General features: G+C 38.3%; 1 protein-coding gene across 3 annotated transcripts in view; it reads left to right on the forward strand.

Moving 5' to 3' along the window:
• Positions 1-24,118, forward strand: part of MSH2 (mutS homolog 2) — a 69,993-nt gene that overhangs the window by 26,535 nt on the left and 19,340 nt on the right. The window contains exons 2-4 of one of the 3 annotated variants that reach the window (XM_081313380.1): positions 11,396-11,447; positions 12,772-12,968; positions 18,400-18,509. In XM_081313380.1, coding sequence (XP_081169506.1) covers positions 12,779-12,968; positions 18,400-18,509 — 300 coding nt within the window. In that variant the 5' untranslated portion in view covers positions 11,396-11,447; positions 12,772-12,778. The remainder of the gene's footprint in view (positions 1-11,395; positions 11,448-12,771; positions 12,969-18,399; positions 18,510-24,118) is intronic. The other 2 variants (XM_081313379.1, XM_081313381.1) reach the window with 2 other exon arrangements.

The following is a 24,118-nucleotide window of genomic DNA, read 5'->3' on the forward strand; positions in this document are numbered from 1 at the left end:
AGGACGACAGAAAATGAGGTGGCTGGATGGAGTCATTGAAGCAGTAGGCGTGAGCTTAAATGGACTCCAGAAGATGGCAGAGAACAGGAAGGCCTGGAGTAATGTTGTCCATGGGATCGCGATGGGTCAGACACCTTGAGTTGCAAAATTGAAGCCAATGGTAACCAGTGCAGCTTGAAAAGTTCTGGTAGTACATAGGCACATAGCTATCCCGAAAATAAGACCTAGCTTGATTTTTACATGTGGGCGTAATAAACCCTAGTTAAGACTCCACCTACTCTGTCCTGTTGCTTGAGCCTGAAACGGGGCAGTAGGCCACGCAGCACTGCCACAAGGCAAGGCGAGGCAGGTATGTGTGTGGAGCTGCCCCATGGACCCCAAACCCGCTTACCTCAGGGCTCCTCAGCCAGGCCACTTTCTGCTTGGTCTTGTTATCGTTCTTGAGCCTGTCATTCCCCATGCAGACCTCAACAGACTTCAGGAACTGGTACAGTACTTTAGCAACTTCAATTGGTCACACAAGGGTTGAGATATACAACTAAATATTATTATCATACTGCTGATATCTGGCCCATGCTGTCATATTTTTTCTTCTAGAGGTCTCATATAGATATTAAATAGAACAGGGGAAAGTGTCAAGCCCTGAGAAACCCTGTTCAGCAAGTGCCTAGAATTCAGTTTCTCTTCCCCACCAACATTGCCTAGAGCCAGCTTGAAGAACAGAGGTAAAACAGCAGCCTCTATTTTCAAATCATAAAGAGTCTAGAATGATTAATGGTACTGAAAGCCATTGTGAATTCAAGAAAGACCAGAAGAGTTGCGACAAGTGTAATCAATGCTGTCTCAACGCTATTTGAAATCTAACTGAAAAGGATCCAGAGAATTCATTTCTTCTAATTCTTTGGAATTGCATCCTAAGCATTAAAAAGAGGAAGTTGGCGACCAGATAAAAATTATTGGGTCTAGTAATTGTCCCTTGAGAAGGGATGCATCATCTACAGGTTGCTGAACTAACAGTTCTGAGAACTTTGTGTACTTCCTTGAGACTTATAAATGCATAGGGGGAGAGAACTAATCTGACAGAACCCTCTGTAGCTTCTGAGTTTTAGTATGCTTCTCAAATATTTGTATTCTTGGGTTTAAAATCAGTAATTGATTAAGTGTTCCAGGAAATGTACCAATGTATGAGATCAGGCATTTTCTAAAAGGAAGTATTTTTATTTATTTAACAAATCAATAAGATCCTTAGGTATTAGAGCAATGTAGAGAACCCATGAACCTTCTTTTTGTGGCTCTTTTTAGCACAATTTCCTGATATTTTGAAATGGTAAGTACACACATGCTGTGTTTAGTTTTAACATTTAATGTTGTGAGTCCCACTGGGAAGACCACAGCCTTGGGAAAAACTCAGAAATACAATACAATACAGTGAAAGAGGACAGGAAGGGGAGGAGGACAGGAGGGGTTCGTGGTGGAAAAACATGAAGAAAATGGACAGTTACAATTGTGTGACCTTTAGCAGTTCAGTATCTTCACAAAATTTACCATGTGATATGTGTATTTACATTCCCATACAGTAGTTCAAAGTGTTGAATATATTTTGCTTTATTGCTTATGATGTGCTGTGTAGTTATAAATGGTAACACTGAGGCTGAGCAAGAGATTATTGGGATAGGATTCTACACACACACACACACACCAGTATTTCATAATTAGTCCTGTGGCAGTCAGTAATGGATACCCAGGCAACTAATTAAAAATTCTGGGTTTGAGAGCCAGAATGATATAAATTCAGATGTTAATGTGCTATCATTGAAAGGAGAAATAGCCTGTAATAATGCAAGTTCAATGACAGAGTAGTTTTTAGATTTAGCAAGGGTAATTTTTGGATGAAGTTGCAACTAGGTGAACTGAACATTATATGGAGAGAGGGATTGTTTATAGATTTATATGAATCTGTTTGATTTTGCAGCAGTTTCCTAGAGGATACTCATGTATAGTATTTATGTCTGTATCTACTTAGGTGCTTATACAATCTGTAAATTTGTATACATATGTGCATAACACATAAAGCAAGAGAGCACTAAAGTACTAAAGGATCTGTGATAAGACTTTGGCAAAATAAATGTTTATATAAAAGACTAAGATGTTAATACATGTGTAATCTTTATTTGATCCCCCTTTGTTTTTGTTTGATGTGAAGCTGTTTCTTTTTTTAAAAAAAGTTTTTTATTCACTTATAACATAAAATATAAAAGCAAATAGTAAGGAACAATGGTAGGGGAAGGGAAAAAAGAAGTGTGGGAAAGGGCGGGAAGAAAAAAAAAGGTGTTGACTTCCGACTCCCTTTGTTTCAGTAGAATAAAGCATTAACATACAATCTCAACTTTTTACATTTCTATAGTAGCGTGAACTAGCCATTTCTATATCAACAAATCAATCAGTAAAACCCAAAAATCATAGTATCGTTTTTTTCCACCTCAAGCACAAAGTTCAGAAGCGGTTTCCAAGTAGCTGTGAAGCTGTAAACTTTTTTTTGGAGTATTAGTATAGTATTTAAATAATAAAGTATTTACCGTGTTTCTCCAAAATTAAGACCCGATCTTACATTTTTTTTGCCTCCAAAAGAGGCACTAGGTGCCTTTGGGAGAATGTTTTACCTTAGGACGACCACAGCCAGGCCTCCCACACCCCGACACCTGTCACGCCGCTGCTTGATTTTTTTGGCCGCTTGCCGCCACTTGTGTTTGGATGCCATGTGGTGCATTGCACTGTTGCCGCTCCTCCCGGCAGGATGCTGCATGGTGCTTTGCATTGTTTCCCCTCTTCCTGGTAGGATGCCGCGTGATTCTTTGTGCCATTTCTGTTGCTCACGGCAGGACGCTGTGTGACTCTTTGGGCGTTTTCACAGCAGAAATGGCCTGAAGCACTACATGGCCTCCTGCCACGAACAGCAGAAGTGGCCTGAAGCGCACGAGCAATGGAAGTGGCTCAAAGTGCTGCACCAGCAGCAGAAGTGGCCCAAAGCGCTGCACAAGCAGCAGAAGTGGCCCAAAGCACATGAGCAGCAGAAGCGGCCAAAAGCACCATGTGGTGTCCTACCGGGAGGAGCAGCAACGGAGCAATGCGCCACATGGCATCCAGACATAAGTGGTGACAAGTGGCTGCAGAAGAAGTCAAGTAGTGGCACAACAGGTGTCGGGGTGTGGGAAGCCTGGCTGTGGTGGACCTACCAGTAAGGTGAGCGGGTATGGGGCGTGTGGGGCAGCTTCACCCCTACCCCCGCCCTAGCTTGATTTTTAGGGGTACACCTCGCCCCAAAACTAGGTCTTAGTTTTGGAGTAGGGATTATATTAGGCCCATTCCCAAAAATCAAGATAGGGGTTACTATCGGGCTGGGTTTAACTTTCAGGGAAACACGGTAAGAGAATGAGGTTTGTAAAATCAAGAGTCTCAATTTGCTGTATTAGAGGAGGCAGATACTAGGTCCCATTACTTCTGACACCAGTTGTTTTATGGAAAAATCATGCAAGAAATAGGGATAAATATATTATTTTAAATATTTATTATTTTCAGTATTTATTATTTATTAAATTAATAAATGTTTCTGAGAATTAAGTAAAGATGTGTGGAAAAACTCTGTAGTACTGCATTTTGGCTTCAGTACAAATTTTCCAATGATAATTTACATCTGCTTTGAATATTATAATAAAGTTTTTAGTTGTCTCTGCTTTTCATTGGATTTATAAACCAAAGATCCTTACTGAGATACTGTTGTGATTCTATAAATATCATAGAATGCTGAAATAATTGTAATGCTTATCTTTAGGACTCCTAAAGGAGATTCCTGAAATAATGCCTGTTAAATATTTTAGCACCTGGAATAGGGTTTATAAATATCAATAATTTTCGAAACAAACTCCTTATATATCATTTTCTTGTTTTCCTTAAGTTCTGGTCACCTCCTTGTTTCCTTATATATCTTGCTGGATTTTTCTCTAAAAGTAAAGAATCCATAGTTGCTAAGACCTGACTGTTGCCTAACAACTACTGGGCAAATCTTAGAATAAGATGGTTTTCTGAGGCAACCAAAATAACTTTTTTTCTTTTTTTAGCAATTAGTGCTACATTTAGTTGTGATTCATGAGTGCCTCTTGGATCTTGTCCATCATTCTTAGGAATATTGCTGTAATGGTTTTATTTTCTCATCTCACTTTCCCCCTCCTTATTCTTTGTGATGTTCCTGTAGTTAATACAGCTTTGTCATAAAATATTATCAGATTGTTGACTTCCATTTGCTGACATGGAGAGAAGAGGAAATCTTCTGTTGACTTCCAAGTGTTCAGGAAGTGTAGAGAGGAAAGAGCAATAGTAAGCAAGCCAGAAAAAGGCAAGGATATTTTTTGAAATCAGATTTGTTAGGCCTCACAGTTGTAGATCTTGATGTTTCAAAAGCCTAGAGTGAATCTATGACAAAGACAATTATAGCACTTGCTATGCTCCACTGGCTGTAAACAAACCAAACTTAATAATTTGTCTTCATACTGCAAACATCTATCTGTCTGCAGCTTTAGAAACTGCATACAAGCAAACACATTTTAACAAGACAGCTGCACTGAACTGAAGCAATAAAAGCACTGAGGGCTGAGATGTGCCATCAAAGCATATATTAATTTGCTTTCCTTATTAAAAAGAAAATAAATGTTGGACTATAACAAAGTAAGGTATAGACACAATTCTTTCTATTGGAGGAGAAGCAATAAAAGTTAAACATGTTCTACTTCTCTGCCAGAGCAGGAAGAAATAAAATTTTAACGTTTGTAGCAGTAGATGACAAGTTTTCTAAAGGAAGTTGTAGAAAAGATTCTGTTCTGTTTTAGAGAAAATGTCACCCGCTATTTGTAAGACTTGCTTGTCATCCAGCAGCGAACAGTCTTTGCTTTGTGGTGCTCTTTTAAGATTTTTTTTTTAATGTAAGTTACTTCAGGAAGATACTGTGTTTCCCCAAAATTAAGCCGTCCCCTGAAAGTAAGCCCTAGCTAATATAAGCTCTTCCCTGAAAGTAAGCCCTAGCTGCAGTAGGATCGTCAGCCAGATGTGGGACGTGGCCAGTTGACGTCGGGAGTGCCTATGGGGGGGAGAGGAACATTTCTTCACCTTATCTTTTCCTCAAGCAATTGCCGTTTGGCTCTTAAGGGGCTGCAGAAGGGGCTAAAAGGGAAGAAAGGAAGTCCATTCTTCCCTGGATTGATTTCAGAAGCCGCTGCTGCCTGGCCAGTGCCAATGCTGGGCTGCTGGACCTGCTGCTGCTGGGGGCCAGTGGTGCCCCGGCTGGACTGCTCTTCAGCCAGGCTGATGGGTGGCAACAGGAGTGGCTGCCTGTGTGGGTCATGTGGCTGCTGTGCCCTGCCTAACCTTGGCTCTGGTTGCAGCTCTGCTGCTGTTTTAGTGGTGCCCGTGGGCCAAGCTCTCCGCCTGTTGTGCCTGCTGGCCCTTCTGCTCCTGGGACACTTGTCACCCGTGGCGGGTGCCAAGCGGCTGCCCATGCTGCTTCTGGCCTCGGGGCTCCTTGCCCTTCTGGCCGCGCTGCCCTGTTGGGCTGCTCCTGCCTGGTGTGGTGTGAGTTGGCCCAGATCTTCTATTCAACCTCCAGAGCGCCCTACTGCCGCTGGCCTGCCAGGGCCCTTTGCCAATGGCTACTGATGGAACTGCGCCACCCGTGAAGTTTGAAGGTCTGATTCAACTTTTTTTTTTTAGTCCCACAAACACGTAGTGAAGGCTGAGAAACAAACGGAGAAACACAATGAAGCTGAAAGGCAGTTTAGTGAAAAAAACACTTAGGGAGGCGAGGACATTTGGGCAGCGGGGGTGCGGCAATCTTACCCTGTGTGGCTTCATAAGGTGTCTGGCAGGTGGAGGGAAGCAGCTCCACCTCCCCACCACCTGCCTCGCCTCACTTCATGGCAGCAGAAGGTGAGCCAGTGGCAGCAGCCGATAAGAGGTCAAGAGGGAACAGCTGGTATGATAGCTACAGCGTCCTCCAGGGCCTGAAGAATGCCAGGTTTAGCCCGTAGCCCAGTGCCTGCTGCATCAAGTAGGCATCCAGGCTGGCACTCAGCAGCCCAGAGGTGGAGGCGTGGGCAGCATGGTTCCACCGGCAGCTGCTGGAGAAGAGCTCTGGCAGGCTGCTGGTGGGGGGGGGGGCGCTCTGGAGGTCAAAAGAAAGATCTGGGCCAACTCGACACATGCCAGGCAGGCGCAGCCCGACAGGGCAGCCCAGAGCAGCGTGAGGCCAGAAGCAGCACGGGCAGCCACTCAGCAGCCACACGGCACCCAACATGGCCGAGAAATGTCCCAGCAGCAATAGAGCCAGCAGGCAGGCAGGTTGGGTGGAGGCTGGAGCTTGCTGAAGGGTTGGTTTGTTGTGGCCGCAGGCAAGCAGATGGTGGGATGGAGAGGGCAGGGCCGGCGGTAGCAGCACTCCCACTCCCGTCGGTCCCATGCTCTCTGCCTCCTGTATGTGAAAATAATAAGCCCTACCCCAAAAGTAAGCCCTAGTGCTTATTTCAGAGCTCAAGAAAGTAAGACCGGGTCTTACTTTTGGGGAAAAATGGTAAAAATGGGAAGGGAAGAGAATTTATAAAGGATTCACATTTCTAGAAATCATCCTCTCTCATTCAAGTATTGAGGTATTGGAGAAGACTGCGTGTGATATGTGTTCTTTTCATGTTTTCCTTAATGTTAAAAACCTTTGTTTTATGGTTTTGCTTTGATTTCATATTATGTTCCCAAATTATTACGTGCCATTTTGTAATTTGGGTTCTTTACAAATCCTGTAAACAAATAAAGAATGGCATGCTTTAACTCCAGCATTTCTGGAGGCAGGTGACCAAAAAAGCAGAAACACTCAACCTTCTTACGAGCTCCCTCCCTGTCTTTCTCTTGCTGTCATTTGGTCCTTTCAAAGAGCCACTTACAAAATGGAAAAAAGCAACAATAACAATGATAATGACATTAAATATTAATGAAGAACGAAGGGATAGAAATACAAATAAAGGTAAAAGGACAATTAAAAAGTTAGCTTCAGAGGAGATGTAGTTCTTCTCTAGACTTACAACTGCTCAGTTTGTTCTGTCTTCCTCAATTTTCTCATTGCAAATTCAGACCTGGAGTGAGGAATGCTATAAGTCCCATCCAGGCATTACAAAAAAGGTTATAATTTACATACAGTAGATAGGAATGAACTCCTGTGAAGTACATGTGATGTCTAATTTAAAAAAGCATCCATGCATTCATTCCCTGGTTTGAACTTCCACGTTGGTATTTCCATGTGTATGTAGGAAGAGTTCCTTGGCACAGATATCCTTACCAAATACATGGATGCTTTTACAAAAGAGATGTCATCCACATGGCCTTGACTAGTGGGGTGATTCTAATTCCTTTCTAGAATGCTTGAATATAACTTTATTGGAGGCTGAAATTTATACATTTCTGTGGTTTAGACAGAGAGGGATGAGTTCTTATGTCCTATATTAAGCTTTGTGAAGGCTATTCAGAGTGGTTAGTGAGTGCTTCACTTAGCTTATTCTTTTATACAGATCTGTTGCTATTTATTTATTTATTTATTTATTTTATTTTTTAATTTTAATTCCATTTATATCCCGCCCTTCTCCGAAGACTCAGGGCGGCTTACAAGCTTAGCAGTAGCCTTCATTCTATGTATATGCCTGCTTATTAGGGCTTTCACACACACCCCCAAGCGGCATTATTACAAAGTCAGCTTAATTGCCCCCAACAATCTGGGTATTGAATCCCACTTCTACTAGTGCTCTCTCCTGCATTACAGGCTCCCAGCAGATATTAGCTGCTCTCCCCCCCCCATTTGAGTAGCTTCTTAAATACAGGTATTTTATTTATTTTATTTATTTTAATTCCATTTATATCCCGCCCTTCTCCGAAGACTCAGGGCGGCTTACAAGCTTAGCAGTAGCCCTTGTTTAATGACTGTTTATTCAGCAACTGTTCAAAGTTCCAAACAATGCTGAATGATGGTACGTAAGACTAAAGTGTGACGTTCCAGCCATCCTAACACTCTTGGTCAGGGGTAGGCAACCTTGGCTCTTTTATGACTCGTGGACTTCAACTCCCAGAATTCCTGAGCCAGCCATGTTGATGAGAAAGGGAGAGGTTTCCAAGCTGAGCCATGCTGGCTCAGAAATTCTGGGAGTTGAAGTCCACAAGTCATAAAAGAGCCAAGGTTGCCTACCCCTGCTCTTGGTCATGTGTTAGCGATTTGGGCACTTGGCAACTGTCTTGCATTATTATGGTTGTAATATGCAATTATATGATCACCATTTGCAACCTTCCCTGCCAGATTCCGACAAGCAAATCAAAGGGGAAGCAGACAGGGAAGGTCTCAAAGTCATTTCAGTAAGTTGTTTGCACTCTTCCTGCTCAGCAGCCACCACCACCCCGGTGTGCATTCTGCACTTTGCCAGCTACCGACATATCGCAGCAGCCACTGACACACTCATGCCATGCCTCATGGGTCACTTGTGCATCTCCCCCACCACAACAGCCACACCTAGCCACAATGTTTTTCACGAGCCCTCTGCACATCTTTCCCTGCTCAGCAACAGCTACTCTGCTGTGCTCACATCACACCTTATCTCCCTGCTAGTCTGGTTGCAAACCACTTGGGACTTGCTTTATGACCCTTGATCCTTGCATAATGACATCAGGGAGTGCTGATATTGCAATCACCAACTATGTGATTGCATGATTAACACTTTACAACTGCATTAATTTAGCAATGAAAATTCCTGTCCTGATTACCATAGTTAACCAAAGACTACTTATAAAGTCATAAGCTGGATTTTTCTGGTGACTAATACAGTTCCTATTCATTTCTATTCTCTGGGTGCCTGAGCCTCCTTCCCAAACAAGAAGAATTTGACTTGCCTTAAACCTCTATTAGTTATTGTTGACCCATATTGGTGAATAAGTGTTCTGTCTCTTTAGTGACCTAAATGAATCAGAAATACACAGTAACATGTTGTTCTACTGTGGAGAGCTTGATGGTCATTAACACTCACCCCATTTTTTGGCTAGAAATAGAATAATACTAGTGAGGATGAGAGTCATTGCTATTGAATATCTATTAATCATATGTCTTTTGTCCCATTATATGCTTCCATTTGGCAAATAGAAAAGAATTATAGTGTATCTGTTTAAATTAAAAATGAAAGCAGTAGCTTCACTCCAGTGCAATATTATTGAAGCCCTGCATTAGATTAGTTAGCTAAATATTGTTAATGCATTGCCCACAAAAAACATTTTAGATGTTACTTCAGTGCTTTGCATATGAAAAATTTTGGCTTCAATTCCTGACATTTTGAGTAATAAACTTTGAAATGTATGGCAATTTATTGTAAAAAATAGGCAATCCTATTTTAGCCATCTTTCCTTTGACAGTTTCCCAGCCAGTCTTGCAATCCCTCGCTTCCCTCCCTCACCGAGCAGTAGCCACTTACTGGCCTAGTGGGAAGGGAACAGAAGGGAAAGGGAAAGGGAGGAAGATTTCTGATGTTCCTTGCCAAATTCCCAGAAGGAAACTCAATGGGGAAGCTGGCAAGAAGTCAGAAGTTGTTCCTGCTCCACTGCTTTTTTGCCCATCTTTGATCATTTTGTTTCTCTGTTTCGGTAAGGAAATGTATCTGAAACACTGACCCAATGGGGCACAGGTTGTCTAATAACAACTAAAAATAACCATAAATAATATACATGTCTGAAACTGTCACATATATAACTGTCACATAAGAACCTGTATAATTTAGTAGCAATCATAAAACATGAGCACTTTCCTTGGGTATTTGTAGCAACTCTTATGCAATCCTTTCTAGAGTGGAATTTTTGGATTGCTTGAACATGGAATCAATAAAAAAGCATTCTACAGGTAGTTCCCCAGGTACGAACATTGATTTAATAAATTTTCACAAAAACGAATTTATTCAGAAAGGGTACTTAGGTTAGAAATTCAAAACTGCGACCAAAAAGATGCCAGTGTAGCCATATGACTTGAATTCAGTGTCTGCTGCTGTGGTGGCCATGTTTAACTCTGTGACTTGCCCTTCTGCCATTCGGGTTATGAAACTGGCAGGGCTTTATTTTTTTGTCCCTGGTCACATGGCCAAACAAGAGCTGGGCCAGTGCCGAGGTTTTTTTTTGTTGGTGTTGGTGGAGAATCTGCTGCTGCCTGGGCTTCAGGACTAGAATTGCTTCTGTAAGTATTTTAATTTTTTTAATTATTATTCTATAGTGCTTGCAAACTGCTCTTCTTTTTAAGTACTTTTTAAGCATTCTGTAACATTGTGTTTCCTTGCTTTTATTTTGGAGATTAGCATATATTACTGTAGTTTGTAGGTTTTAATTTTAAATTGCCTCCAGAAGTTGTGGCTGCCCCATTGAAAGCTTTTAATAAGAGACTGGATAGGCATTTATCAGAAATACTCTCTTGTGGGAGCAGTGGGCTAGACTAGATGATCTCAAGGCCCCTTCCATCTCTGTTACTGTTGCAAGCCAACAGTTCTATAAACCCCTCCCCCATCTCCTTCTGAGTGCCTGGCTGGAGTCTCTTAAGCTAATTAGTGGCAACTGCAAAAATCTTTGCAAAAGAAGAGTTCTGCAGTCTGCTTGCAGGCAATATAGTTCCTGAGCCGAAGGAAACAGCTGACTGGCAGCCAGCAGCAGCTGGAGGCCTCTCAGTTCAAGCAGAGATCAATTAACAAAGCGGAGGAAATAGTAAGGCAGATGTTCGTTCATTTAACAATCCATTTGATTTAATTAATGAATTTGATTTTAAAAATTTGTAAAATTGAGTCTGATTCATTTGATGAATTTTTTTGACTTACGAGCCTAATGGACAGGCTCCATTAGGTTCATACCTTGAGGACTACCAGTATTATGGTAAGGGGAAGTGGTCAGGATGATTTATAGCGGGATGATCATCATTAGGATGGTGGACCTGAAGACCTATTCTTTAAAGCTTAATAAATGTGGACAACTGACTATATTGTATCTTTACAAATATCTGTCAAGGTAATCCTGCTGACAGGTCTAATGTAGTGACAGTTCCCTTGAGCAAGTGGGCTATGATGCCCTGAGGTAGCTGTTTGTTGCTAGCCAGCTCGGCCATATTTGGCAACCAGAACAACATTGCTTTGAAAAATGGCATTAACTCCATGACACATTTTTCCCCAAACAGGCCCTTGACAATTAACATCATTTGTTGGAGAATTAGATTTTTGTTTCATAGATGCTGAAATTTCTCTTTTGCTGTGAATTGTTTTTGCATTTTTAATTGATTTTTTTAAATTCTAGTTTGGCTCATTTTTAGGTGCTTGTTTTGGTGCTAAAATGCAATAATTAAAGAAAATATCCTGAAAATGGTAATTGATTATAATTTCTTTATACTTAGAGAATATGTAACATGCAAGTTGGAAAATGTTATAATTTACTCAAGTTACTGGGGGTTGAGCAACATATACATTTAGTAAAAAAATCATTATGATTGTGATTATTGCTACTAGAGTATGATCTTCGTAATTCTGTAGCTGAATATTTGGTAGGAATTTTTTTCTTTGTCCTTGAACTTCTCTTGAAATAATATGACGGGACACTTTATCATATTTAGTGGATGTGAAAAAGCCAGAAAATTTGGGTTGACAATTGCATGTACTAATTCAGAAGATTTTAAACACTAATGTACAATTGAAACTAGAGGATTTAATTTTAGAAATGATAAGCAACTGGAAAAAAGTCACGGAATTTTCTTTTTATATATAACTGCAGCAAGATTATGATATGCTTAAAAATGGGAAGGGTTTGATACTGTCCACAATGGAGGAATGGTGAAGGTGATGGAATTTCCTGAGATGGCTAAATTAACTTCTTTGATTAGAGAAAAGACAATATCTACATTTGTTGCTTACCGGAAACCCCTTATTCCAGGGATCCCCAACCCCTGGCCCATGGCTTGTTTGGAACTGGGCTGCGCAAGCATGTGCACAAAGCTCCCCTTGTGTACGCGGCTGCTGCTTGAGCTCGTGTGCAAAACTCCTTTCGTGCATGACGCTCCATTCATGTGAGTGGCGTGTGCCGACTACTTGCACAAATGGAAGTGTGTGCACTTGCGCATGCCTGCCTGCCACTCACATGGAACTATCTCCTCTCCCCCTCCCCCTTGCCAGGCCACCAAGCCAGAAAGGTCGAGGACCACTGCCTTATACACTTTTTGCATGAAATAGAAAAAAAAACCACTTTGGATTTATGGTTTTGATGATGGGAAAACATTAGATTATAGAAAAAGAGTCTATTTTGTAACTATAGAGTAAGATAATTTTCTAATCATACTTGTATTTGCTGCAAAGGAAGTTGGAAGCCTCTTTTTTCTTATCTTTTCTTTTTACCCTTTTTTGTTTTTCTTCTTTTCCCTTTCTTCTTTTCTTTACTTTGTATTAGTTTTTGTTAGTTTTTTTATCTTCTTTTTAAATTCTTAATAAAATTTATACAAAAAAGTATTTCTGATGGTGAAATGATTTATAGTTATGGTCATTGACATCTTAGAATAATTATTCCCAGCCTAGAGCTCTGATTAATTTTAAACTCCCATTTTAAAAGATAATTTGGAAATGTGTCATAATTTGCAAAATCATGAAAGTCCCATATGCTAAACTTTTTTTTCTGTCTATTTTAAACTTATCTTACACTTAGGCTAGATATGGTGGGGGCCTTCATGGAAGATGGAGAAGTAAGACAAATACTGCAAGAAGATATTCTCCGCCGCTTCCCAGACTTCAGTCGAATAGGAAAAAAATTTCAGAAGAAAGCTACTCTGCAGGACTGTTACAAAATGTATCAGGCAATTAATCAGATACCTAATGTGATACAGGCACTGGAAAAAAATAATGGTATTTTTTTTCTTATTTTCTAAATATCTTTAGAAATTTTCTAAATTTTAGAAAAATTTAGAGATTTTACTTCTAGAAATTTGTGGAAATAGAAATTTAGATATTTAGAAAATAGATATTTTCTAAATATCGTGTGCCCGGTTCATAAGCTCAAAAGACAATCTATTCACTTGCCAAAAGGATTTTTACAGAATCAGTAGAATTGTTTTACTGCCAGTGTTAATGATACATATGTGTGTAAAAAGCTAAGCATTGTGGTTTGGAATGCTTTATCATCTGACATTTGTATTCCTTTGTTCATTTTCATATAAGAAGAAAACAATTAGTGAGGGCAAAATGGAAAAAAACCAATTCTGATTATTGAATTGACTGGAAACCAGTCATTTTGGTATTAGGGCTATAGCCTCAATCTCTCAAGTATAGCACAACCAAAGAACTGAATCAATAAAAATTTAAAAACATCATGATCAATAGAGAAAATGGCAAGTAAAATATGCTAATTGATGCAGTGAAACAGTTCAACAATTAGAAATTTCTAAACTGAGCAATAAGCAAAAAAAATCTGGCTGGGTTATTTTTTATTCAGAGCATAATTATACAAGATAGCTCACTTCACTTCTGAAGTAAGGAATGCTTGGATATAACCAAGTTTGTTTACAACAAAGCAGGATTAGCTACACTTTTGTATCAATCATGACTTATTATTGCATGAACTTATTTACATATGCATCTAAAGTTACCTGTATGTCCAGTGAAACCATAATTACATCTTTCTCAGAGTTGTGTTAAGTATGCCTTTTTTCCAAATTATTAAGAGTTTTTCTTTTTTAAAAGTCACATTCTTCATATGCTAAATAAAAAACCATTCAGTTTGTGTGATAACAGCCACTATGTGGCTTAGCATGCTACTACAAATTGTGGTAATAGAAAGAGAGGAAGACAGAGAAATTTAATTTGCTAAATAAAAAACAGAATTTTAGAATAATAACAAAGCAAGTTTGGGAGCTAATCTTTAGAAATATTTGTAACTCAGGATTAGTCAAATGCTAACAAGGAAAGATAAATAGAAATATAAGGGGGGAAAGAGTAAGATATAAATGGATATGTTTACTTTAGAATAAGATGAAGCCAAAATATACCATTCCTTGGTTGATCATAGCAAGCATTAGTTATCTTTTGTTCTGCAACCAATTTTGGTCACCATACTACAAAAAAGATGTTCAGACGTTGGAAATAATACAGAGAAGAGCAACTAGGATGATCAAAATCCTGGAGACTAAAACATATGAAAAACGGCCGCAGGTCTTGGGTTTGGCTAGTCTAAAGAAAAGAAGAAATAGGGGTGACACAATAGCAGTATTCCAGTATTTGAGGGGCTGCCACAAAGAAGAGGGCATCAAACTATTCTTCGAAGCACCAGAAGGCAAGACAAGAAACAATGGTTGGAAACTGATCAAAGAGAGAAGCAACCTGGAATTAAGGAGAAACTTCCTAACAGTGAGGACAATTAACCAGTGGAACAGCTTGCCTTCAGAAATTGTAGGCGCTCCATCACTGGAGATTTTTAAGAAGAGACTAGACAGTCAGTCGTCTGAAATGGTATAGGTTCTCCTACTCGAACAGGGGGCTGGACTAGAAGATCTCCAAGCCCCCTTCCAATTCTATATTTCTATTCTATTCTATTCTATTCTATTCTATTCTATTCTATTCTATTCTATTCTATTCTATTCTATTCTATTCTATTCTATTCTATTCTATTCTATTCTATTCTATTCTATTCTATTCTATTCTATTCTATTCTATTCTATTCTATTCTATTCTAAAATGTAGTGCTCACACTGTTTGTCTAGAGACTTTTATATAGCATATTGTCCACAAAGAACCAGCAATATTTGTTATACTAAAATGAGCAGTCTTAAAGGGGCTGATATAGATAGACTTCTGTTAATAGAGGAGTGGCCAATGAAGCCCTGACTGATTAAATTATACACAGGGACCAGATCTAATGTAGTTGTGAAAGTAGAAACATGTTTGTGACTAAGAGAGTATGAGACTAAAAATCTTGGCAGAACATCTCGAATTTCCAGCTTGTCCATCCAATAAATGAATAAGCCATATTGTTAGCAGCTCTTAAGAAGTGGCACAGTCTTCTGCAAATTACCTCCTCTCCCCCTGTCAGAAGGACTAGAACCTACTGTGTTATAGAGTTAGACATATAAGAATCAGTGGTGGGATTCAAATATGTGAACAACCGGTTCTCTGTGTGGATGCTGCTTCCGGAAGTCCATTCTTCATCTGGGCAACAAAAAATTAGCTGCTGGTTCTGCCGAAGTGGTGCAAACCAGCTGAATCCCACCACTGATAAAAATGCTACCTAAAGAGTCACCTCTTTGACTCCTGACTCTGCTCAGTGATCCAAGGGATCGGATCTACATGGGCAAAGTAGTTTGTGGCTAAAGATAACTGACATTCTATCTCTGGAAAAATCTTTCCCAAATTTAACACTAGGTGCATAGATCTCAACTTGTAGAACTCCCCAGCCATCATGGCCATTGTTGATAACTCTGGGAGTTGAAGTCTGTACATGTGGATAGGATACAAGTATTTATAGAATAAAAGGGAAATTTTCATGATAAATATTCTATTATCCAAGGGAACCCCGAGTATATTTTGGAATTGATTGTTGTGGGATATCAAAAAGAAAACAGATTATTCAGATTCATTGAAAGTGTTTAAACAAAGGCTTAATAACATTCATTGTCTATAGGATGTGGCAAAAATAAAGTAACTTCGTCCAGGAATGAATCAGAATCTGATGGAAATTCCTGGCTATTAAGTTGAATGAAAACAAATTGATTTTTAAAGAGGGCGTGTACAAGAGCTGTTGCTTTACTGTATGAATAGTCCAAGTGCACTACAGTCTCTAATCTTTTGGACATTTTTGGACATTTTGTAACAGCTTGAACTGAATGATCAGGCTGTTCGCTTTCAGTATAATAAATGTCAATTTGCAACTGACATCAAATAGCAAATCTAAAGATCAGACTGTTCATTAAGTGAACAAAAGGTGAACCTTCTAACTTCTGCAAAAATAGCCCATTTGATTTAAATATGCCAGTACTGTAGCTGAGAAAATTAAATGGCATTTTTGTAAAGATCTTTAATTTGGCAGCATGAAAAATGCCAGATTTGTTATCTATTAAAACCTTTATAACATGTTTGCTGCCTGACTGCTACTACAAATTTGAAGGTTTTTTTTAAAAAAAAAATTACTATGAAGCAAACTGCATTTGAAATCGTAAAGCCAGAAATGTGTTAGCTTCTAAAAATAGGATCTAGAAAAGAAATTTATAGTGTGAAAGTATATTAGTTGAAGATGTCAGCCAATCAGTCATACTTTCTTCAAGGGGCTCTGTTATATATTATCTTTTTGCTCAAGTCAAAATTCTATAGCCACTGAATTTACTCTGTATATTACTTGTTTACTGAATAGTTTTAAAAGTTTCTCTCCTCTGGATTTTGTTCTTTTAATTTTTCTATGTGCCTTTGCAAATCTTACATTAGTATACACTGCTAGTAGTATACACTTCGTCATTTATATGGTTGATTTTAGGTGGTTATATTAGTAATTGCCAAAGTGAGTTTAATCCAGGCAAACAGTATTTATTTTACAACATTAGAGATACTCTTAAAGTTGAACAGAAGCAGAAATTGCCTTATAAAATTGATGGAGAAAGGATATAATATACTGATGTTAATAGCTCCGTTTATATCAACCATACTAGATAGACCAGACAGAGAATCAGAGAACCATTTGCTTGAGCTGTGTTTCCTAGGACTGAAAGAATGTTTCAGCCCCTTTATCTAGATAATAGTTATTGCATATTTCTGCAAAGGTTACCTCCCTTACTTATACAGCTTGTGTTGTTTGTATTGAGAGTCTGGCCACATATGGAAGGACCCCAAAAACCTGTCTGTACATTCCTATTAGGAAATCTGATTTGGTGCAAGTAAAATAGGTAGCTTCTTTAGGAACTGACCTTGAAGACAGGAGATTGCCACGGAGAGTATATACTCCATCATGTACTTGGTATCCAAATAAATGGTACAAAAGAGCCTTTTGCACCTCTTTGGAGATGAAAGATTCCTGCCTCCCCATCTTATAGTTACCTGGATAATAATGTCACACACATGTTCAGGAACCCATTAGGAGTCAAATTGAGTTCACTTGGGCTCACCATTCCATATTTTTCTGACATTGTAAGATTGACAGATTGCTTCATGAATGCAAATGTTGGCTTTGCAGGGAGTACTATAAGCCTAAGGAATATTACTATGCTAACCCTCTTTCTTTGGCCTTTGTTACTGCTGTCATAAATAATAGTGAAAGAGAGTTTCCCTCTAAGGGCAGAGAAAGAAAAAATCTTTCTGACCCAGCTTCTCACCTGAATAGGACTTATCCTTTCTCTGTTGGACTATTTATCTGGGAGGCAGAACAATATTTTCCAGAGTTACCCAAAAGTCAGCATTTGCACCTGTTCCATTAATGGCATGGAAGTAATTTACAATATTGTGCTACATTGTGGGAACAAATTATGAACAAATTAGGTTTTGTTTAGAATTGTAGACTCCTTAAGCAATAATAATTTCAAAAATAATTAGAACTTTTTTAGCCTTTCTATTCAAGATACAATGAAAGCAGTCCAAACAAATTTAATTTAATTTAATTTAATTCATTTTTTCAGTCTGTCTGTCTCTTATCTCTCTCTCTCTCTCTCTCTCTCTCTCTCTCTCTCTCTCTCTCTCTCTCTCTCTCTCTCTCTCTCTCTCTCTCTCTCTCTCTCTCTCTCTCTCTCTCTCTCTCTCTCTCTCTCTCTCTCTCTCTCTCTCTCTCTCTTTCCAAATGACTGGATTAAAGAGTCTAACTGTTCTCATGTTAGAAATGGATTGATTTCATTCAGGATTCCTTATGAAAAGGGGAAAAATGCTAAGCTGATCAAGACTCTGGGGATCCATGAAAGTGTTAAAATTCTCTCTAGTCCTGACCATATAGTTAAATGTACACTTTTGTAAATTACTATATTTTTTCCCTTTCAAATTATTGTCAACCCTTGAAGACTGCCTGGGCTATCCCTGTAGTTCTTCTGGCAAGATTCAAAAGTAATTTACTCTTGTCTTCTTCCCTGGGCTGAGAGAGAGGGACTGGCCCAAAGTTACCCAACTGGCTTCCAGTCTAAGGCAAGGCTAAAACTCATAGTCTCCTAGTTCTAGCCTGGAGCCTTAACCACTGAACCAAACTGATTCTCAAATTATATTTAGTAAGTTGCTCTACAGGTGCTAACCTATTTAAACATATCTAATAAATTCAAATAAGATTGTCAGTCAATTTACTTATTGGTGATTCTTTTCTCTGTGTTTTATTTTTTGGCAGGAAACTACAATATGCTACTAGATGCGGTATTTACAAAACCTCTTAAAGAGCTAAACTGTGATTTCTCCAATTTCCAAAAGATGATTGATGAAACTTTGGACATGAATACGGTAATCTATGAAAGTAGAATGAATTATGGCCCTATCATATATATTCTATGCCAGTTTATAGCATAGAGCACAATTCGTCAGGAAGGAACTTGCAGAGACATGTTGCCATACCAGGAAAGGGGCAAGCACAGATTTCTCTTTCCAGGTGCTAAAAACATGCAGTGGGACCTGTTCAGAAAACTCAAAGGAACTTAAATTTCCTAATTATCTATATACCAACTAGAAGCACTATGTGTCCAACCCAAAGATTTTTTTTGGTTGGACACCTTTCCAGTACTTCTAGTTGCCATTTTGATAATTCTGGATGCTTTGGTTAATTACATTAATAATAAGAACATTGCATAATACAATAATAAGATTTTCAGTAGTAGATTTCCCTATCCATGGGTACTTATAACTACATCCTCATTTTGCTATTACTTTTCAGGTAAGCAAGTTATGCTTACCATCTCTATAATTAAGAATGATGATGACTGCTCTTATTTTTTCCCCAACCATAGCTACTTATATTTCCCCAACCTCCTCTATACTCCAATGGTACTTAGTGATATAATTCTTTTCCCTCCTTTCCAGGAAGCTTTTATATTAGCAATAGCGATAGTACTTAGACTTATAAAGTGCAATAGTACTTAGACTTAAACAATAGCAGTAGTACGTAGACTTATACACCTCTCCACAGTGCTTTACAGCATTTTCTGAGCAATAAGAGACATTTACAAATGTCAGCATATTGCCCTCCACAATCTGAGTCCTCATCTTACCGATCTCGGAAGGATGGAAGGCTGAGTCAGCCTTGAGCCAGTCAGGATCAAACTCCTGGCAATGGGCAGAGTTGGCCTGCAATATTCCATTCCAACCACTACGCTACAAAGGCTTCCCTTTCTTAATGTTCGCTTTCTATTTATTCAGTTGGGAAGGTAACCTGTTTTCTAATACCTTTTCATTATTGCTTTCTTTTCCTGAAGTAGCTTTATTTTCACACTTATTTCTTACATTTCTTTGATGTCTGTATTTCCCAAGATTCACTCTTGATTGTTTCATACTCAAAACTTCTTATCACTTTCTACGCTTCACTAATATTCTCTGTCTTTCTTCCTAAGCAATCAAGTTAAATCCATTCAGTTTTTTTATCCATGTATATGCACGAATAGACTTATGCATAAATCATTTATTTGAAACAGAGCTTTTTCTATGGAAATACTTACAAAGGAATTGTTATTCTCATTCATTTTTTCGACTCTAAATGGCCCAGTAGTATTTTTCATATTCTCTTGTTTCTACTCATCTATTAATATCATATAGTAAAGTCTTTTTTTCCTGGATTGCATGTTACAGTCTTGCATATTTTATGGTTATCACCTAGTGGGCCCATAGCTTAACCTCTGCTGCCCATCATGGCTTTGATCAATCACAGTTTTCACGCAATACTTTTTAATATTATAAAATAACTTGTCTTAGTCATACCAATGCCACATGCAGCATTCCCTTTTAATAATAAGAACAGTACTCTCAGTTCTGGTACATTTTGGACAATATGCTACAATAATACTTTTATCCCAAACATGATCACACACTTCTCTGGAAGTTAGGATTTGTAATTTAGAACTTACAAGTCAGTATTGTATCAGTATCAGTGAAAAGGTTCATGCAGAACAGTGATAGACACTCAGAAAAATGGATCAAATTAGTAGCTCAGAACCATGTATACCAAATGTATTGCAACTCCTATTGTTCAGATTAATATTAGTAACATATTATGGAAAGAGCTTATGTATTTGTGTGTGTGTCTTAGCAATGAAAATTTTGCAGAACTGTTTGAATAAGTAATTCTTTTTTTCTGGGAAGACCCACTCAAAAATGATAAAGAAAAGTCAGAGGTGAACAGAAAAATTAAGTGTTTTTTTTTGCCTCCACTCCCATCAAATGCTTACATTAACTTTCTCCAACTTCATGCCTCAAGTATTTGATTTCCTATCCATAATACGGTAAAACTATATCTTATTCCAGAAATATAAAGGCTTCTATTCAGTCAATTAAAGGATTAAAAATTGCAAATATAATATTTGGATCTAAAGGATACTTGTTGCCCTTTTAAAAAAGGATTGAATAAGATTTTACTGTGTAATGCTGGTAAAGTTATAAATAAATTATTATAAATTAGAACTCAACTCTTGAATTACTTAGTACTCTCTGTTCTTGCTTTTGCAGTTAATGTTCCCTTTTGTCCTTCCACTCCTTCCAGCTAAGCTGTTTTTTCTTTAAAATCAAACAACAAAATTGCGATTTGTAAAATGAAACTCCTACACACAGTGATGTGAAATGGTTGAGCAGGGCGTACATCTAAATAAATAGAGCATTCTGTGCCAGGCTGTTTAGTATTTTTACATTCATGAACAGTTCACCTCTGGTTACTGGGATAGTAAACTTTCTGAAGTGTAAAAAGCTAGACACTTGTAATTGGAGATTTTATGGGCTTCAGTTCGACAGGAAAACCTTTATGAATCATTTAATTCTCCTCTTTGCATAGTGCATGGTGAAGTTACAAGTCACCATAGCAACCAAATTATTAACCTTTGCTGAATAAACTTTTCGTGTATAGATTGAAGATTTAGAACCCACCATGTTACCTTGTGAAAGGCACATTATCTTCGTTATATAGAGCCCTCCCCTCTTTTGATCCTTTCAAGACCTTTCCTCCTCACGTCCCCTTTTAAATTCCTGGCAACTGCCTGGATTAATCAGTAGTTTTCTTGACAAGGTTTTTCAAAAGTGGTTTGCCATTGCCTCCTTTCTAGTGCTGAGAGAGAGCTGCTGACTTAAGGCAGAACTAGAATTCAGTTTCTAGCCTGATGCCTTAACCACTATACCAACCTGGCTCTCATATAGAATCATTGTTTAGAATTATATTTTACAGGCAGCTTCAAGTATTGGAAGATGGCTATCAACTCTCCCCTTATTCTTTTTTTTTCCTTCTTTCAGCTATACATACTCATTCCTTTAACCATTGTTTATAGGTTTTAGCCTCCAAATCTCTTTGCTCTTCTGTAAACTCTTTCCAGTTCTTTACTGGATTTAAATTTTAAATTCCAGAAAAAAATCAGTATCTTTATGTAATTAAAGCAGTCAGTTAAAAACTGTGGTAAACCATAGCTCTGTTAGCCATTCAGTCAGATTTGACTGGAGTTCTCCGAAAATGGTGCACTGAGCTGCAGGGCGATTTTTTCCTTCTGCCAACAAACAGCTGATTTTGCCGCCAAAGAGCCAGCTTTGGTGGCGCTCTCCCCAGATTTGAATGGGAGCGACTAGGAATGACCCAAGATAATCCTTGGATGATCGTAGACCTACCTGGGAAGAGGAATCTCAATGGTTGCAATTTTCAGTAGGAGCGACCGGACAGTTGGATCTCCATCTTTTCGTTTCAGCTGTTTTTCTTTCGAAGTATGCTTCAGTTTTTAACTGCAGTTTTTGAACTTTGTTTTTTCATTTTGACTTTTATCTTTTACTGTTAATTGACTGGTTGAATGCAGATTTATTCTAACCCTTTGCTGGATTTTAATTTGAATTCTTTGTGGTTTTTTACTGCTTCATTTCTAACATAAGAACAGTTGCGAATCATTTTCATTTTTGCTGTATGGAAGTCAGTGGAAATCTCTTGAGTAGTGAAAGTGATCAGGTTTAATTTACATTTAAGTCAGATTTTCACTATAAGGATTGTATTTGCTATTAATTTTTAAAAGTTCTGGTCTTAATTCCTTTAACTTCGGATGGGAATTTCCCTTTTTCTCTATTGATTTTTCATTGTGGAAAATATTATCTCAGTTCTTGTGTGTAATTATTCTGGTTATGGTACATCTACGTCCCCTGTCCAAACTGTCTATATTGGTTGTGAAATCTCAACTACAGGAGAGTTTTGGACTATATTAAAAATGCAAACAGTGCGTCAATTTAATGATAAAGTCCTTTGAGAAACCTTTGAAAAAAATGCATTTTTAGCTTTGACTGACAACACCTTCCAAAAACCAGGAACAATTGTACCATTACACATTATATAATGTGTAATAAGCCAGATTTCCGTCTGTAGGATATATTTTTTGCATTCACCTTAAAGAAAGACTATATTTGGTCTTTCAGCTTTAAATAAAATGGTTCAGCTTTCCATATAATAAGATACATATTGTCAATCTGTAGTTCAGTAGTAAAAGCAAGTGGAGCATTTTAGTTTTTCAGTGTTTCGGGTATAGCTATAGTTCATTTATAGACCCTGGATTTAGATATCTTGCAACACACTACTCAGGCTATCTTGTACATTGCTAAATGCAGACAAGCAGGCTTTTAAACTTTTCACTTGATTTGGCTCATCTGTGCTTCTCTCAAGGCAATGCTGATGTTTAGAATAGATCATCTCTGTGGTCTCATTACTCTACATAGAATAGAATAGAATTTTTTACTGGAGAAGTGTGATTGAACACAAGGAATTTGTCTCCGGTGCATAAGCTCTCAAGCGTACATAAAAGCAACAAGTGATAAATCATGATCATAATCATACAAGTCATAAGGAAAATGACAATATGAGAAGAATAATAGGTAATACAACCCTACTAGATGGTTTGACATCCTAGGGTAGGGATGTTAAACTTACAGCGTCACGTGACGTGTTGTGATGTATTGTGACTTTTTAGCCATTGCCAGCAGTGGGTTGGGTGCAGTTTCGCTATGATGCATCCAGCCCACAGCCTGGCAGTTTGACACCCCTGTCCTAGGGCATAAGACAGTGTTGTGGGAATTAGTTGCTTAGCAGAGTGATGGCATGGGGGAAAACTATTTTTGTGTCTGGTGATTTTGGTGTGCAATACCCTATAGTGTCTTGAGGGAAGAAGTTGAAACAGTTTTTGTCCAGGATGTGAGGGGTCTGTAAATATTTTCATAGACCTCTTTCTGGCTCGTGCAGTATATACAGGTCCTCAGTGGAAGACATGCTGATTGCAGTATTTGTTTTCTGCAGTCCTAACTATTCGTTGAAGTCTATGCCTGCCTCGTTTGGTTGTTGTGCCAAACCAGACACTTATAAAGGTGCAAATGACATACTCATAAATTCCTTTGTAGAACTGTATCAACAATTCTGACATATCTGTGCATCTGTGGTCTCTTCCTCTTTCTTGCTAAACTGAACTGTGCTGGGTAAATATGACATCATTCTGGCAAGATGATCAACAGGCAACAGCACCCTTTCCTATATATCCAAAGTAGATAAAAGGGCACTCTGCCAGGTTTGTTTTGTATTGATTCTATGTGACTAATAGAAAGAAAAGTTGAGTTCTCGTGTTGAAATTTTGCAAGGATTGCCCAGTTGTGTTGGAGCATAAAAATCCTTGTAAGCTATGTATGTTAGCAATAGCCATTCTTTACTATTGCTCTTTAACAGCTTGGATCTATGATAGTGCTGTGCCTTTGTAGTTAGTAGCCACAAAAAGATCTGTAATTTTGCTGTCTGTTTCTTTTAGAGTCACCTGTATTAGTAACCATCAGTGCATTTTATTCATTTATGTAATCATAACCTATGTTAAGAGAAGTGACTAGGCAGTATACAGTCCAACCATAGAAACAATTTT

This window comes from Vipera berus (genome assembly GCF_964194415.1).
Source record: "Vipera berus genome assembly, chromosome: 1".
Lineage (NCBI taxonomy): Eukaryota > Metazoa > Chordata > Lepidosauria > Squamata > Viperidae > Vipera > Vipera berus.